The 15,747-nt window shown below is 37.7% G+C and overlaps 2 protein-coding genes across 3 annotated transcripts; one reads left to right on the top strand and one right to left on the bottom strand.

Moving 5' to 3' along the window:
• The first annotated feature begins 6,544 nt into the window (after positions 1–6,544).
• On the top strand, positions 6,545–10,603 carry LOC102225459 (zona pellucida-like domain-containing protein 1). 2 transcript variants are annotated; one of them, XM_023350720.1, is made up of 11 exons: positions 6,545–6,652; positions 6,934–7,060; positions 7,863–8,089; positions 8,178–8,368; positions 8,461–8,533; positions 8,602–8,699; positions 8,797–8,880; positions 8,971–9,142; positions 9,744–9,843; positions 9,937–9,960; positions 10,058–10,603. In XM_023350720.1, the coding sequence occupies exons 2-11, from the start codon at positions 6,967–6,969 to the stop codon at positions 10,171–10,173; spliced, it is 1,179 nt and encodes a 392-aa protein (XP_023206488.1). In that variant the 5' UTR covers positions 6,545–6,652; positions 6,934–6,966; the 3' UTR covers positions 10,174–10,603. The 2 variants fall into 2 exon arrangements, with proteins under 2 accessions (XP_023206488.1, XP_005804194.2); XM_005804137.3 differs by having other exon boundaries at positions 10,055–10,603.
• A 166-nt stretch (positions 10,604–10,769) lies between these two features.
• LOC102225199 lies at positions 10,770–13,821 on the bottom strand. The gene is made up of 4 exons (XM_014470667.2): positions 13,712–13,821; positions 13,562–13,620; positions 13,380–13,473; positions 10,770–12,391 (listed from the first exon to the last, which is right to left on the bottom strand). The coding sequence occupies exons 2-4, from the start codon at positions 13,608–13,610 to the stop codon at positions 11,539–11,541; spliced, it is 996 nt and encodes a 331-aa protein (XP_014326153.1). The 5' UTR covers positions 13,611–13,620; positions 13,712–13,821; the 3' UTR covers positions 10,770–11,538.
• Between the last annotated feature and the right edge of the window lie 1,926 nt (positions 13,822–15,747).

The raw sequence follows: 15,747 nt of genomic DNA, 5'->3' as shown, positions 1-15,747 counted from the left end.
TGAAAATAAATTATACAGGATCAATAAATATGAATACAAGCCTTTAATCATAGTTAGTTTCCAGGTACTGGAACCTTGATTTTGAAAAGCTGTGCATAATTTACTTTCAGTAAAAGACTTTGACTGAAGCAACAGTGTAATCATTTAGCTCCGTAGGCCATAACCTTAGTAAGTCTCGGTGTGGTGGCTCTATAAACATTGACAGGCATTTTTGTATAACACTTTTTCCTTCCACTCAACTTCCCAATAATACGATAGGATAAAACACTCTACGTATGAAATGTGTTCCTTTGTTTTCTAACATTAACTCTAATTCTGTTGGATCCCAGTAATAATAGATTTGATTCTACTAATGGAGCTTAATTAAAAACAAAACAAAACTGTCTACTGGATAGCTATGAAGTCAACAGTCTTCTCTATGACTGCATCAGTATTAAAATGATATTTCTGCAGTAAAGTAGTTTTATTGGTATTTTATGATATTGTGTTTTTTTTTTTTTAGAGACAGATGTTTGGGCTTTTATTGACTAAAATTTCACTTGAGGAATCAATTAACTGTAATAAATCAACTTTTTTCTATTAAATCATTTATTGAGAAGTGCCTCTAAGTTAGTTTTGTCAATAGATTTGTTTGCAAGTGGAGTAACCTTATCGTATGTCATATTTAAATATTCTGCCCACATGTAAATGGAGTCTGTTGAGAAGAAAATTACTGGAGCTTTATAGGAAGAGGATATGAGTCAGACTTCACTGTGAAAACAAAAGCTTCTGGTAAAAAGATGAAAAGCAAGGACACATAGTGAGATAAATACAGAGAGTTATAGGGATAGAAAAGAGGGATTGCCTCTGAACAGGAAAGGAAACAGAGGAGGAAGAGGACAGTATTTTTTTAGGACTTCACTTCCTGTCCATTGCTTTGGTTCAGTTTCCATTTCCAGAGTGTGGCTGACTGAAGCTTCTCTGTAAATGTAACAGCAAAAAAATCCAAAAGAAGATTAAATAACAGCTTTTCTGTACTTCATTTTACAAAACAACAAAATAATGATAATCTGCAGTTATTAAAATGAACATACTCAGGTTCAAAGGACTGGGCCCCTGATTATGGCAGTTCAATAAATGTAAAAAAAAAAACAATGTTCAGTCTTAATTGTGTATGAAAACAACAAACTAACACGAAATAGAATAGCTGGAGATAAAATGTTAGAGAGATTAGACTTTAAAATACTTGTTAGTTGTCATTGTATCAATAACAACAATTGCAAAACCAATTGCAAAAACAACCTGCAATTGATTTTGTTTGAGGGAGAAAGAAGAATGGGATCACCCTGAGTGCATTCCATGATGACACGTTACTTTGACAGCTATTTTTATGTCATTAAAAAAGTTCCCAAAGCAAAGAAAAAGAGTCTTATCAATTAAAATTTAGCATGTGTGTGATAACAGCATTTCAAGCATTAAACTGTAGTTAGATTGGGAGAAATAGGGTATTTTACCCGTTTAGTACATGAGGAATATTTTTGCAGGAGTCTAATTCTCTATAGAGCATTCCCTCTTTCCCTGAATCTCTCTTCAAAAAGTTACTCTCACACTCATAAAATCTCTAACTTCTCTCCAAATATAGCCTGACCAACTGAGTCTGGTGGTAGAATGGAACAGATTTGTTTTCCACCGTGCTGTAGAGTCATAATCGTACCCAAAAAACAAGACATTTGAACACTTGTTAACTTGGTCCAGCAGAGGGCGTCAAACTCAACAATAACTCCCACTACTAATATGACTCGTACACATACAGAGGCTAAACTGGTGGGAATAATGCAATATCTATACACATGATATTCTCAATTTGACCCTATTACTCACGCAGATAAAGACTTTTAAGGAACATTTCTCTTTGTTGTGTCGGTAATGTTATATATCTGCTCAAGTCATTTGAGATAGTTTTATTTGAAACTTATCTCAGGCTAGAAAACTTTACACGTTTAAAACCTTTGTTGCACTTGTGTGCTGCTCTCTTAAGACACAAAAAATGGCTTCACTAACGACGAAGCTGAAGTTGGTTTCCAATTCCAGCTTCCGATTCGGGGAATGGCTAAAGGGGGATTTCACCTAATTTTTTACTACGTTCCTCATCTTTAATCTACTCTAGTTAAAAAACGACACCACCTAGGCACATCAAACTCGGACTGGATTATTCTGCTCTAATAGCAGAATATTTAAAACCATGTTTGGGATTTGTGAATTTTTTTCTGATTTATGAAACTTCAATAAAGAACAATTTGTCAATCTTGGTCACACTAGAACTGCTCAAATTTCAAAACTACAACACCCAGACACTTCAAACCTGGACTGGATTATTCTGCTCTAATATCAGAATATTTTAATCCATGTTTGGGATTTGTGAAACCTTTATGCGATTTGTGAAACTTCACTAAAGTTCAGATTACTATTCACACTTGTTCCATGCAGTTTTCTTTTTATTCAATTCTAATTCAAAACCACTTTATTAATTACAAAGGGAAATTAAATGTTGCTGTAACTCATTAATTCTTCAAAGAGTTATTGTAGATTGTGGTGGCTGTAGGAAGGAAAGATCTTCTGCAGCCGTCTGTGAAGTGAAGTGAAGTTTCACAAATCAAATAAAGGTTTCACAAATCCCCAACATGGATTAAATTGTTCTGCTATTAGAGCAGAATAATCCAGTCCAAGTTTGAAGTGTCTAGGTGTTGTAGTTTATAGCTGGAGCAGTTCTACTATGACAGAGATTCACAAAAAGTGGTGAAATCAACCTTTATTGAAGTTCCACAAATCCCAAACATGGTTGTAAATATTCTACTATTAGAGCAGAATAACCTAGTCTAGTGATGTACATCGATCCAAAGCCCCAACAAGTAGCTAGAGAAATGTCTTTAGATGTTCGCCTTGTTTACATTCACAGATACGAAGGTGAGTTTTACTTTCTTGAAACTTTGTGGCTAACATTAGCTTTAGATTATGCTAGTAGGCAATATTCTCAGACATTTTTCTTATAATAATGTGCTATTTAAGTATCTAAACAGTGTGTATAGGCGGATCAGTTGCTCAGTAATCTAGCTCTGGTCGGCTCACTCGTTCCCATACACTTGCTCTTTCAGGCTGAATACAGAAGTTGTTCCATGGAAATGACACAGGACAGCTCCTTTATTTACCATCCGTCTCTCCCCAGTAGTTTTAAACTGAAGAAGCTGATCCGGAGTGAATGAAGGATACAAACTTTGCTGTGCGGCGTTAGCTTCACCTGGTAGGAACGAATATTTACAAGCCACCGTCTTCTTAATTCAGGTTCGCTTGGAAATCCATGAAAACTTAAAAGCCCATTATATTAGGAAGACAGTAATGTTCATGGTAATGCTTTATTTGCTTCTGAAATAGGACTTTGTCTTTTCTAGCTGTCATAGTAACTTAAAGCGGAAGCAAGAGAGCCGCATTTTGCTCATGTGGATATGACGTCACCGCCGTTAGGTTCAAAGAACCCTTTCACAACAGGCCCCTTCCTACCTGTGTTGATTTCTGGGGGACTGAATTTATTTTGCTTTCCTTATGTTTTCTTTGGACTCTGGCCCCCCGTCCGGCGCCCCTCCGCCCAACTTTGTTGGGTTGTTTTTTGTTGTGGACCTAGTTTCTTTTTCTTGTGTTTTCTTTGGACTCTGGCCCTCTGTCCAGCACCCCTCCACCCACTCTGGTTGTGTTGTTGAGGGCGAGAGGGGATACTGTGAGGATTTGGTTTTTTCTGTGTCAATTTAGTTAATCTGTTGTCTCGGCTTAACCTTAATTGTTCCCAGCTGTGTCTCCTGTTCCCTGATTACCCCTTGTGTATTTAATCCCTCCTGTGTTCCCTGATCCTTGTCTATTCTGTTAGTTGTCTTCCATTGTGTTGTTTACTATCAATGCTACCACTGAGTGTTGGCGTTTGAGTTCCTTGCCTTTATGCTCACCTGTGCTGCCTGGACTTCTCTGTGCTCCTCGTTGTTCGTCATTAAACTTTAACTATTCACCATAATCTGGGTCCACCGTGTCTACCTCACCACCAAAACCTTCAAAAACCACAACTCATGACAGTTGCTCACATAACTGCAGCATATTGCAACCATGGTTCTGTCTGCTTGCACATATTATCAAAGAAAAGGATTACAGGCTCTCTGATAACTGACAGGTCTTATAAAATCCATTCAGTCTCACATTAAACTTCCCTAAGTTAGAAATGTGTCATATTTTTAAAAAAATTCTCAAAAACTATATACATTTATACAGAGAAGTATAATATTTATTCTTTTGATTACTCATAGTACTCCCAGTGTATAGTCAAGAAATCCCTTAAATAGAGTCGGTCTGACAACATGAAGAAAGCTAAAAAAACACACCGTCATTTCTGGATTGTAGGTTGTTGACGGTGATCCTTTTATTTATGCCCACAAACTCTTATTCATATCATATTCTCCATTTGACCCTGCAGGCAGAGTGACCAATTAAAAATAAAGAAGAAGCCATGACTCATTGGCATAAAGAGTGACAAAGGCACCTGTTTCTAAACACCAGCATGAAGTCAGATTGGGTTAGTAAGGTCACAAAAGAATGGCACATCTATAGATAATGTGACAAACAATTTCTGTCACCATGAGGATTTTGGCAGAAGTGCCAGCACTCCTTTTCTCTCTGTGCTTCAGATGAACAAAGAATGTCCTCAGTTGAACAGCAGTTGTGGCCTGTAGCTGCATTTTCTCCCTCATGGCAGCTGTGATCAACTTTCAAGCTTTGTTCTCTAGACATGAATCCACAATTTAAGACAGGAAATCTCTACTGGCCTGAAAGGCATGTAGTTGTTGTCCCTGGTTACTGTTCTGACATACAGATTCGGTGGTCTTTGCAAAAATGGAGATAAGTTGTTTGTGCAGTTTGTGAAATCGGAAAATCTGCGCATAATGCATTTTTTAAGTATCATTCTATCACATGACTGACAGATGAAAATATGTCACAAGTAATAATATTGTCCACTGTCCACTGATATTACTGTAATTTATTTATTTATTTATTTGTTTATTTATTTATCTAATCATATCATGAGTGATGGCAAGGAGGCATTCATCCTCAAAGACCTGGAGCTCATCATCAAAGATAAACTTTTTAAATACCAGAAAATGCACAAAGCTGCTCTGCAATTAGAAGAAGATTTATATTTCAGAAAAGAGAAATCATTTTCACTTTGTCATTTTATGATACAATGGAAATAAAAAGAGAACATTTAATTAATTTAAAAAAAAGATTCTGGAAGATGAGACCATCACTTTCTATCAAAACAAACTTCTTGGCTGAATAAAAATAACTTTAAATCTTTTCCACATTTGTTACATATCCTGGTGTGAATACTTTGAGAAACACTGTTTTTACTAAGGGAACAGTCTTTCATCTTGTTCTATAACAGTTTTGGATTAGAGGATATATAGAGAGGAATAATCATACCTCTTATACTTCTTCCAGAGTTCTGGGTCCTGTCTTACGGTGTCTTCTCTATAGGGATCTACTGTGTGTTTGAGCACTGAGATATACATGGACGAAGGTTAAATATGTCTCTGGTGAGTCATTTTTGCATTGATTTGGTGATGTATTTTGAATCATGATTCTGCTAAAATGCAGACTCAATCAGATTTTTGCTTACCTTATTGTGAAATCTCAATACAAACAGATGTGATGCACCTGAACAATGTTCCCCAGACATTGAAAGAGAAAGGTCGTCAGCATCACAGTTCTCTCATCATACATAACAGTGAGCATGAGGTTCTTTAGATTTTTTTGTGTATAGTAAAGTGTTGTTGCAGAGAAGAAAGATCTTTGTCTTATAAAGTTATGTATCTTTTCATAAATAGTTGCCATAACGTGGTGACCCCAGCCTTTCCCCCTCTGTTGTGGTTCTTTACCTTTATTTTTGTTATTGTACCTCCCTTACCATCTCTTCGGAGATGGTGGAAAGATAAACTTTGGTCCTTGCTAAGTCTGGATTACAACAGCTCCAGTGGTTTTATTTTTATGGTATTGCTCCGACTGTAAATATAGGTTAGTAGTGGATTTCTTGAAGGTCATGTTCGCTTGTCTTTTACATTCTGATGAGTGGCTAAGTGTCGCATCATGTTTTTATTCCCGATCAACAGTTAGTCAGGGATTACTAATTAAAAGCTCAAAAACTTGTATCAAATAATAATAATAAAAAAAATCTCAGTTTTCCTTTTACATATCGTCAGGTAGAAAGGAGTGCGGATGACACTGTAGTCAGTTATGACTTTTATAAAGTATCTTTGTATCATCAGGTGTTTAGCAACCATTTCTTAAGGACAAACACCTGAGACAGCACGTACGGTTTAACCTGAGGGATCTATATCAAAACCTACTGACACAATAATCTGCTGGAAGAACATCTGACAATAAACCATGCCAGGAGCTATTGGTGTTTTACTGAAAGGTCACGGCATGGGCAGATGCAGAAAGCGAGTATTTGTGTCTGTGCACCATATATAATTAGTCAAAGGGAGGGCTGAGGAGTGATGCTGCAGTGGTTTTACATGTCCTATAAAGGCTGCATCCTTCAGCTACCTCTGGTACAAACATCTGCACAGCTATCAGCAAGGTAAGACTCTCTTCAGCTCATCATGCTTCTCTTTAACTAAACTTTGAACCGGATCGTGTTTATAGCCGACATAGTGAGTTTGGTTTTATTGTGCAAAATCAGTCAGAAGATTGTGAAGAACGCTGCAGTGTTTTGGTGATTCTACTCATTGATAGAAATCTGAGGAAACAAAACAAAAACTTAACATGTTGTTAATGGTGCATTTAACTGACTAAATCTGTTAAAGCTAGCAAAGGTGGATGGATTCCCATGCTGTTTTGTCACCATGTTCTCATTTTCAGCTAAAATCAAACTGATAGTTTCCTCCAGAGAGCATGGATCTTTTCCTTTGTCTCCCTCTGCTGGCCCTGTTCCTCCAGCCGGCCCTGTGTGTGTACAACTGCTCCAAGATGTATGAGCGGACACCAGGTAAGGATCTATCAGCATATTAATATTTAGGAGAGTTTTTTAAAACGAAAGAACTTATCTATCTTTACTTACAAAGCAACACAATGTACTTTACCAAAAAGAAAAAATAGCAAGGGGAAATGCAAAGTGAATTACAAAAATCCTACTGAACTAAACAAGACAAAACATAGAAAAAACTAACAAAAAACCTGAAAAAATATATAGAAATACATGAATAGTAGAGAAGATATGATTTTCACTTACTGAGGAAACCAATTTGTTTTAGTGTCAATGGAGAGACAGTAAACAAGTTATTTAATCACTGAGTTGAAATAAAATTAGTTAAATAAAAATATATACTAAATATTATAATAAATATTACATCATAAAAGAAAGAGGGGAAAAGATATAAAGAAAGCAATGAAGAAAGGGAGAATGAAAGAACAAAAGAGACTGAACTACATTGAAAATACATTTAAGTAAAAAATATTCAATTAAATTCAATTTAGTTCTAAAGCTGCATGTTACAGTTGCAGACAGACTCAATTTATGTATAGACTTACATCACCAAATCAGTCCACTTGTATAGACAAATTAAAATCAATGCAATTAAACAAAAAATCTGCATTAAATTCAAACTTGCATGAAAGTTCACTAATCGTTGTAGTAATACAAAATAGGCTAGCGTAGTTAGAACCACCACAAAGAAAAACTTTTCTTTTTCCTGATATGAATGTGAAATGATGTGAAGTTATTGTGTAACATTGATATTTAAAATGAGTGACAAAAATCAGTGAAAGTATTTTTGATTCATCATTTTTAGAGAACTCAGATCTGACAATTGAATGCAGCACCACCATGATAACCATAGAGGTCAACCTGTGCACGGCGCTGTGGGCAGGCTTCAACGCCTCCAACCTGGCTCTCAATGGGAACCACAACAACACCGCCTGCCTGGGCTCCATCGATGACAGCGTGGAGCCTCCGATCATCCGTTACTACCTGCCTGTAAACAACAGCGTGGACAACTCCTGCCGCCAGTCTGTGCATGTAAAGCATGACGCTTGGAGCACGTTGGAGCATACTTACCTGTCGGATTTAAGGGTGAACTGAATGTATGTTGTGCTTTCATGTTCAGATCGTGGATGAAATTCCAGACCCCTCTGGTCCCTTCAGTAGTTTCTCAAGTATTCAGACAGTTATCATCTCATCGTACATCGATACCCCAAAAACAGATTCAGGGATCATCAGCTACTCCACAGATCTGCATTATTACTTCTCCTGCAGCTACCCTCTGGAGTATCTCATCAACAACACACAGATTGTAGCGTGAGTAGCAGTGACTGTTGATTTATTATAAAAATTATTATTATTACCAAAATTCATTCATAAAAACTTCTATACTTTCTGATTTTCTTTAGCTCCTCAGTGTCTGTGGCAACCACCAATAATAATGGGAGCTTCATTGATACACTAAAAATGGGTGTCTTTAATGTAAGTGCAATTCCACTCAATGAAAGAGATTTGTCACTGCTCCTGTTTAATAAGCCTTATTTCCTCAGGACACAGACTACAGGTATCCATTGACGGTTCCGTCATCAGGTCTTGAGCTGCGAACCAAAGTCTATGTGGAGGTGAAGGCTGTTAACCTCACAGGAAAGTGAGTGAATCCTGCTATATTTTCACTCTGACTGGCTCAAAGTGATAGATAAAGGGCTAAAATGTAAGAATTTTCTCTTTGGTAACCCTGTTTCCAGTTTCCATGTCCTCCTCGATCACTGCTTTGCGACTCCCAGTCCTTACAACATGACTCAGACGGATCAGTACAACTTCTTCACTGGGTAGAAAAGTCGGGATAAAACCCAATCTTAAAGTTGACATCTAACAAACAAACAAAAAAAAGCATCAAAAGTATTTTTGCTCTTCACCAGCTGCCAGGTGTCAACAAGGACAATTATAACAAGCAACGGCCTTTCCAACGTGGCACGGTTCAACTTTGAGGCCTTCCGCTTTGTTCAGCACAGAAACCAGGAGAAGTCCACCATCTACCTGCACTGCATCCTGAGACTGTGTGAGCCCACCAAATGTCAAGAGCTGCTGAATGTAAGTCGACTAAAGCAACAAAACTTTTTAACTACAAAGATCTGAAAGCAGTAGTACACGGAAAAGAATGGAAGGTAAATAGGTTGGTTGAAGGCAGGCAAGGCTGCCTTGCCGCCTTTGCTAACAAATAGTACTCTGTAAAGAAATTGTAGACAATGCTGTGAAATGATACAATAATATTTCAAAATGCATAAGAATTATTTGCTAAGTTTGTCCAAAGTGAATCTCAAAGTGTGTGCTGCTTTATTTCATGTAATCTTTACCACATTAACCAATTAAGAGAGAGGTAGAATGCTTAGAAGGAAATGGTGCAAAAAGTAGAAAAAGTTTTTAACTGCATTCATGTTCCTTTAACTTTTCACATTATAAATGCTAATTAATTTAATTTCTATTTATTATGACAATGTAGTACACCTATCGCGTATTTCACACTTGAAAATAATGCAGTGGTTTGAGTTGTTCAATCACATAAAATCCCAATGTAACACTTTAAAGTTTGTGGTTGTACCTCAAAAAATGGGAAACATTCAACGGGGGTGAAAACTGTAACAGTATATAAATAATTAAATGATGGGTGAAACCTTTATCTGCATTTTGTCAGGCTTGTAATGCTAGAAGAAAAAGATCTCTGACTCCTTTCGGAGAAGAAAGCAGCAACTCTGCCACCGTCTCAGTTGGACCTCTCTACACCGCCGCAACAGGTCTATGAAATATAAATGCCCTTTTCTTACTATTCCTTCAGCATTAAGGTAAATTCTGTGCCTGATCATTTCTTTAATCTTGTCCCACCAAAGATGTGCCTGTGACTGCTGGCTCTAGTAAGTATTTTTAAATTGTAATAATCTTACATTACATGTCCATTAATGTATATCAACACTCTGAACAAACTGAAATGTTGTTTACTGTGTTTAGCAGGCGACACTGTAGCATCAGGAAGTGCTGGTGTGGATGCAAGCAGCCTAGTGGTGTGGCTCATGTTAGGGTCGGTTGTTGCTGCCCTGCTTCCTGACACGGTGACTGGTTTGTCTTGAAAAGTCATCCTTTGGCTGGAGGACTAACGTGGAAACATCAAATTTGACCAACTGATCAAACAGCCTCTACAAATTATCACTACTCTATATCTTTTAATCAGATTGTATCTTCAGGTTTATGTTAAAATGTTTTTTTTTTTTTTTTTGTCTTAACCGCAAGTGAGCAGATAGTCCAATCAAATGTTGTGGGATCTTATGTAACTTTTTCTATTTGCACTCTTGCATTGCTATTGTCTTTAATGATTACGAAGGAATAGAAAAGCTGAACTGTGAAAAATAAATCTCAAGATTTTAACCCGCATGATCATTTCCTTTCACATGCTTGTAAAATCTCTACTGCCTTGTTGTACAATAGAATCTTGCACAAAACAAAATGACTTTTATTCAAATATAGATTATCTTTCTTTAATAAACATATGTGAAAAACAAATGTTTATTTGTTTATCTTGGTTCTGCACTCTTGAATCTCATAAACTATGGAAGCTTATGATATGAACATGGCTCACAACCCAGAGCGTCATTCTGTCAGGAGCGAAAAAGTGATAACAAAAAGTTAGAAAGGCAGACAGAAATTGATTTAGAAATTTCACACAAAATTGTTCAATGGATTTTTATTTAAATATAGATAACCTTTCATAAATAAAACTCAAAACAACAGTATCATCATGGGTTTGAACTCAGACAGAACACGTTTGACAGGCAACAACTATGTTTACACGCCACTAAAAGAGACAATATTTACTCACATACACAATATCATCTAATTGTCTTCAATCATTTAGACATATTTACAACCACTTTTCCACTCTGGCAAAGAGACAAACAAACAAGCAGGAATTCTGGGAGGGAAAACTGATCAGAGCAGGTCACTTCAGATGTTTGTTTGTCTAAGTGCATAGAGCAAAATACACATACCCTGGATTAAATAACTGAATTGAACTGGAATGTTTATTTTGTAATTTTCCTTTTGACATGGCAAACCTTCCTGCCACACATCGTGTCCACTTCCAACATTTTCTTTCAACTCTCTTGCACATAGTGGTTGAAAAGGCTTATTTAAATATGGATAATCTTTCTAAAATAAGGATGAATCAAGTAATTTTAGTTCTGCACTCTCAAATTACTGAAAAGACAAACAGCAAATAAAACAAAACACATGCTTTTACACTTATACAACAAAATACTTTACAAAGGCAGCAACTTATAAAAAAGGAGATACTTTCTCTATCTTTTGCTTATTGATAAAAAAAGAGTCAACTGAACATTTTCTATTTGGTCATATTTACAAGAAGTTTTCCATACTGATACAATGGCAAAACAAAGAAGATGGATGCTTAGATATTTTTTGTTAAGTGCGTGTTTTAGTTACTGCACAGAGTGCATAATGTCCTGGATCAGAGCAGATAGTCTAACTGAGAAGTCCTCCCGCAAAGATGCACCTTCCTGCATCGATGAAGAAAGAGGCTGAGACACGGTGGAGGCGCCTCCGACCTCCTCCTCCACGGCAATAAACAGTCTCTCCATCCGGGCCTGCAGCGCCTGACTCTGCAGAGCTGCGTTGTGGCAGAATTGCTCCAAACCATCTGCAACGTTAGTCTGAGGAGGATGAGCAGACTCCAGCAGAGCTGCCAGCTGCGCTCTAAAAACTCCCACCCGGCTCTGCACCTCTTCCCTCAGTGAACTCACTTCCTGCCCCAGCTTGGAGACCACTGCCTGCCAGACCTCTGAGCCAACCGTGTCCTCTTCAGCATCGCTTTTCTGCTTCAGGTGTTCAATCACACCACTTGCTGAGGTTTGGAAGTCACTGATGAGGCTGGATAGCTGGCCGCTGCTGAGCTCCAGGTTTTGACTAATCCACTGGAAAGCTTCTTGGTAGAAAGCAGGACTGGCCTCCGCCTGAGCCACCGTTTTCTCCAGGCCCTGCAGGTACAGCCTGAGCTGGCTGCACAGATCCTGGGTATTGCTGCTCAAGGAGTCCTGTAGCTGCTGGGTGAGCGGACTCAAGCGCTCCTTCATGCTGTCCAGGATGGCGTTGAGTTGTGCTGGGGATGGAGACAACCTCTCCCGCAGCTCGGCCAGCTCCTGGCGCAGACGGACGCGCAGACGCTCTGACTCTAAGGTGAGTTTGCGCTGCATTTCCTCTGCAAGGGGATGCTTCAGGTCATCACTTTCAAGGGTGTAAAGACCACTGCTGTCGATGACGCTCTTGTAGATCCCACTAAGCACAGAAAGAGAAACAGTTCATGTAAATGTATCACTAAAGGAATGAATGAACAAGTCTAAACAAAATCCATCCTTTGAAATAATGTCAGCTAATTTGTCTAACTGAGATAAAATATACAAATGTGAAAAAGAAATACCATCATCTCTTTTTGAAAAAGAGGAAGAAAAATGCTTATAAAACTCTAACTGTCTAACCCATCATAAATACACATTCTGGTATATAGTTTACATCATCTATAATTATTTATACATATTCCACTTTCAATCAAACATATCACAGTGCCTTAAGAAGTTATTGGTACCCCTTTAATTTACTTTAGATGTTTTTTATTAGGATCTTTTATTTGCCCAAATTAATTCAGTATCATAAGAGAAAAGAAAAGAAATTCATGTTTCAAATTTTCTAAATCTAAAAAAGTGTAATATTTCTGCACCCTAAATAATTTGGAAAGAAAATGGCACATCTGCTGACCATTGAAGACATTACCATGCTTTTAAATTGATAAGACAATAATGCAGAGGTTCAACCAAGATACCCACGGTATCACTGGAGGACCTGCAGAAATCTACTGCTTATGTGGGAGAATATATGTTTACTTCAAAGTCATTTGTAAGTGCCAAATATGTGAAAGAAATTGAACTCTTTTGCCAACATCCAAAATCTTTTGTTCCTGCAGGACAGTCACACTGAATATACACCCAGAGTTTCAATGGAAGGACAAAGAAGAAAGAATATTCATTATTAGAATGGCCTGGTTAAAGTTCACACCAATGAAGCTGTTGGTGTCAAAAGTTCAAAAAAAAAAAAAAACTGCAATTGCAACAAAAGGTACCATAGTTTTATAATATATTGACTCAAGGGCACTGATCACAAATGCACATTGCCCATTGTTCAAAGGGTATAAATAATTTCACAAGACACTGGAGAATTTTTTTTTTAGTTGTCTTCATCAATAGCTGCTTGTTCTGTTCGGTCAACTTACTGGGTGTCTTTTGAGAGGTCTGTCTTGTCAAACACGTGGTTAGCCTTTGAGTCAACCCAGGCTGCCTCCCTTGAGTCACTGTGCAGAGGATGGGCTGCAGACAAAAACAAATTTGTAAGCAAAACACAAAACAAAAACCATAACCAAAAAAAAGCAGAGATGTAAAATATGAAAAAAAATACCTAAAGCTGTAGAGAGTGACAGGGTGACGACCATTAATTCCCAAATCATGTTTATCTCTCTGTAAAAGTGAAATAAGGGAAACTGATAAGAATAACAAAAGACAACAAACACATTTGGAAGCCATACTACTTGTTTCACATATCCCTTACTTAGAACAAGAGGAAGATCAGTGCACAACAGAGAAGCAGGTTCTTTATCCAAGGATCAGGGGTTTGTGGACTGACTTCTCTTCTGCTCTGACTTATAAAGGTCCTTGTTATCAAAGAGGCTGCCCAAACCCTGCCTATGTCAATAGTCAACACGTGGAGGGTCACAGTGATTATCAAACACAATATACACACTCCCACAAACACACTGTGTGAGGTCACAGTGATACTACCTACTGCTCAATCGTCATAAAACTTAATTTCAGAGAACTGTTGGCTAAACTCACTTTAGATTATCGTGAGCATTAGTGAGGATGAAGCACTTTTAAAATCACAGACGGTGATGCAACTATTTTTAGTAAGACAGATACTGGATTCCAATATTTGTACTTTATGATGATTGCACTGAACAGCAGCCAATAAGAGAACAGAGAACCAACTCAAAGAAAAGATTCAAATGTTACTCTTTATTTTTCCACTGGTGGAGGTTGAAGATGTAAAGCATTATGCTTTTTGTTTTATGGTTTTTAAGCTGAGCAGCAGTCTGTGTTTTCGAGCTTTGGACATGCTCTGAACAGTTCTCATCGTCATGTCTTGTGTTATCTGCTCACCAGAACAGAATTGGTGATCATGTTTGTCTCTTTCACTAAAAAGATGAATTATATTTATATTTCGGATCATTCACCCTGTTTATTTCTACGTGGTTTTGTCACAGCCGACTTGGAGATATGGGTGAAGGTTGAGTCCAGCTCAGTTAGATAAGCTGCAAGTCGTCACTGCGGGGTCAAGGTCCATGGCTATCGTGATGAAATCCCCTATGTAGGTTATTCCAGGTATCCAAAGTCTCACATTTATTCCACTACAATAACAGTTTAAGACCTTGAATACTGAACATGAAAACAGGCCTGTTGACTGTTTTCTGCACCTCCGAGTTTGTTTTCGGCCAAGTCAAGATTTATCATCGAGATTTAGTCAGGAAAAAAAAGACATGCACACAAATGTGGTACTCTGAATGCAAATGACAGTGCTTATAAGTAAAATGTTACATAATTATGTTATTTAACTCTTGTGTTCAAACGACCAGTCAGCTGACAGTGCTTCATATCAATAAGCAAAGCTTTTTTTGTGTGATTTTACTATGGAGCAAAGGGCAATCCTTTGACACTGATTATTGAACAAACATGAAGATATTAGGGTCAAAGGAACTACCAATTGAAGGTTTGCAATGATTAAACCAAACAGTCCATATCGGTAACCGATGGAATATGTCTTTGTTTGAATAGTTTTGATTACAGTGCATTTAAAGAGAACTAGTTCACTCACTCAATAAGTGTTTCTCACAAAACGGGCATGTCGGCTATCAGCAACGACTACGGTGATCTTTACTTTACTTTGGAGTTATCTGCAGACAAACTTAAGTTTCTGAAATGAGTCGTGGGTGAACACATTGCTCAGTTTGAATTGAACACATACGAATGTCAAGAAACGGTGTGGTGTTGAGGTGGTGAGGCAGACGCTGTAGACCCAGGATGTGATAAATAAATGGTTTTAATGATGAATGTCCAGAAAACAGTCCAACCAACGGGCAGCACGGCCGAGCGGAAGCCAGGGCTCGACGCCGGTAGCAACCGTTAACAAGACTGGAACACGAAAGACTGAGTGCGCATAGACAAGGACCCGACAGAGACGCAGACACACAGGTGGCATTAAATACACGGGAGGGTAATCACAGAAACGAGACACACCTGGGAACAATCAAGGGGAGAACAGGACAACGAAGAGACTCAAGGACACAGAAAACAATAAATAAATACACAGAAAAACACGGAACATGACAATGAACTCTTTTGAAACGTATGTAGAACAGAATAAACAGAGTCTCCTTCCTGAATGCAAACATTTGCCATCAACAAACAATTCACACATAGTAATGTCTTCTGTTTTATCCAATAGAAAGTACTCTCTGACTACAGCCACTATGTTGTTTTGGAAAATGCTTTGAAACAAAAGAGAATTACCCCAATAAATAAACAGACCTG

The sequence above is a fragment of the Xiphophorus maculatus genome, chromosome 18, assembly GCF_002775205.1.
Source record: "Xiphophorus maculatus strain JP 163 A chromosome 18, X_maculatus-5.0-male, whole genome shotgun sequence".
Taxonomy (NCBI): domain Eukaryota; kingdom Metazoa; phylum Chordata; class Actinopteri; order Cyprinodontiformes; family Poeciliidae; genus Xiphophorus; species Xiphophorus maculatus.
This window is presented reverse-complemented; position numbering and strand designations above follow the sequence as displayed.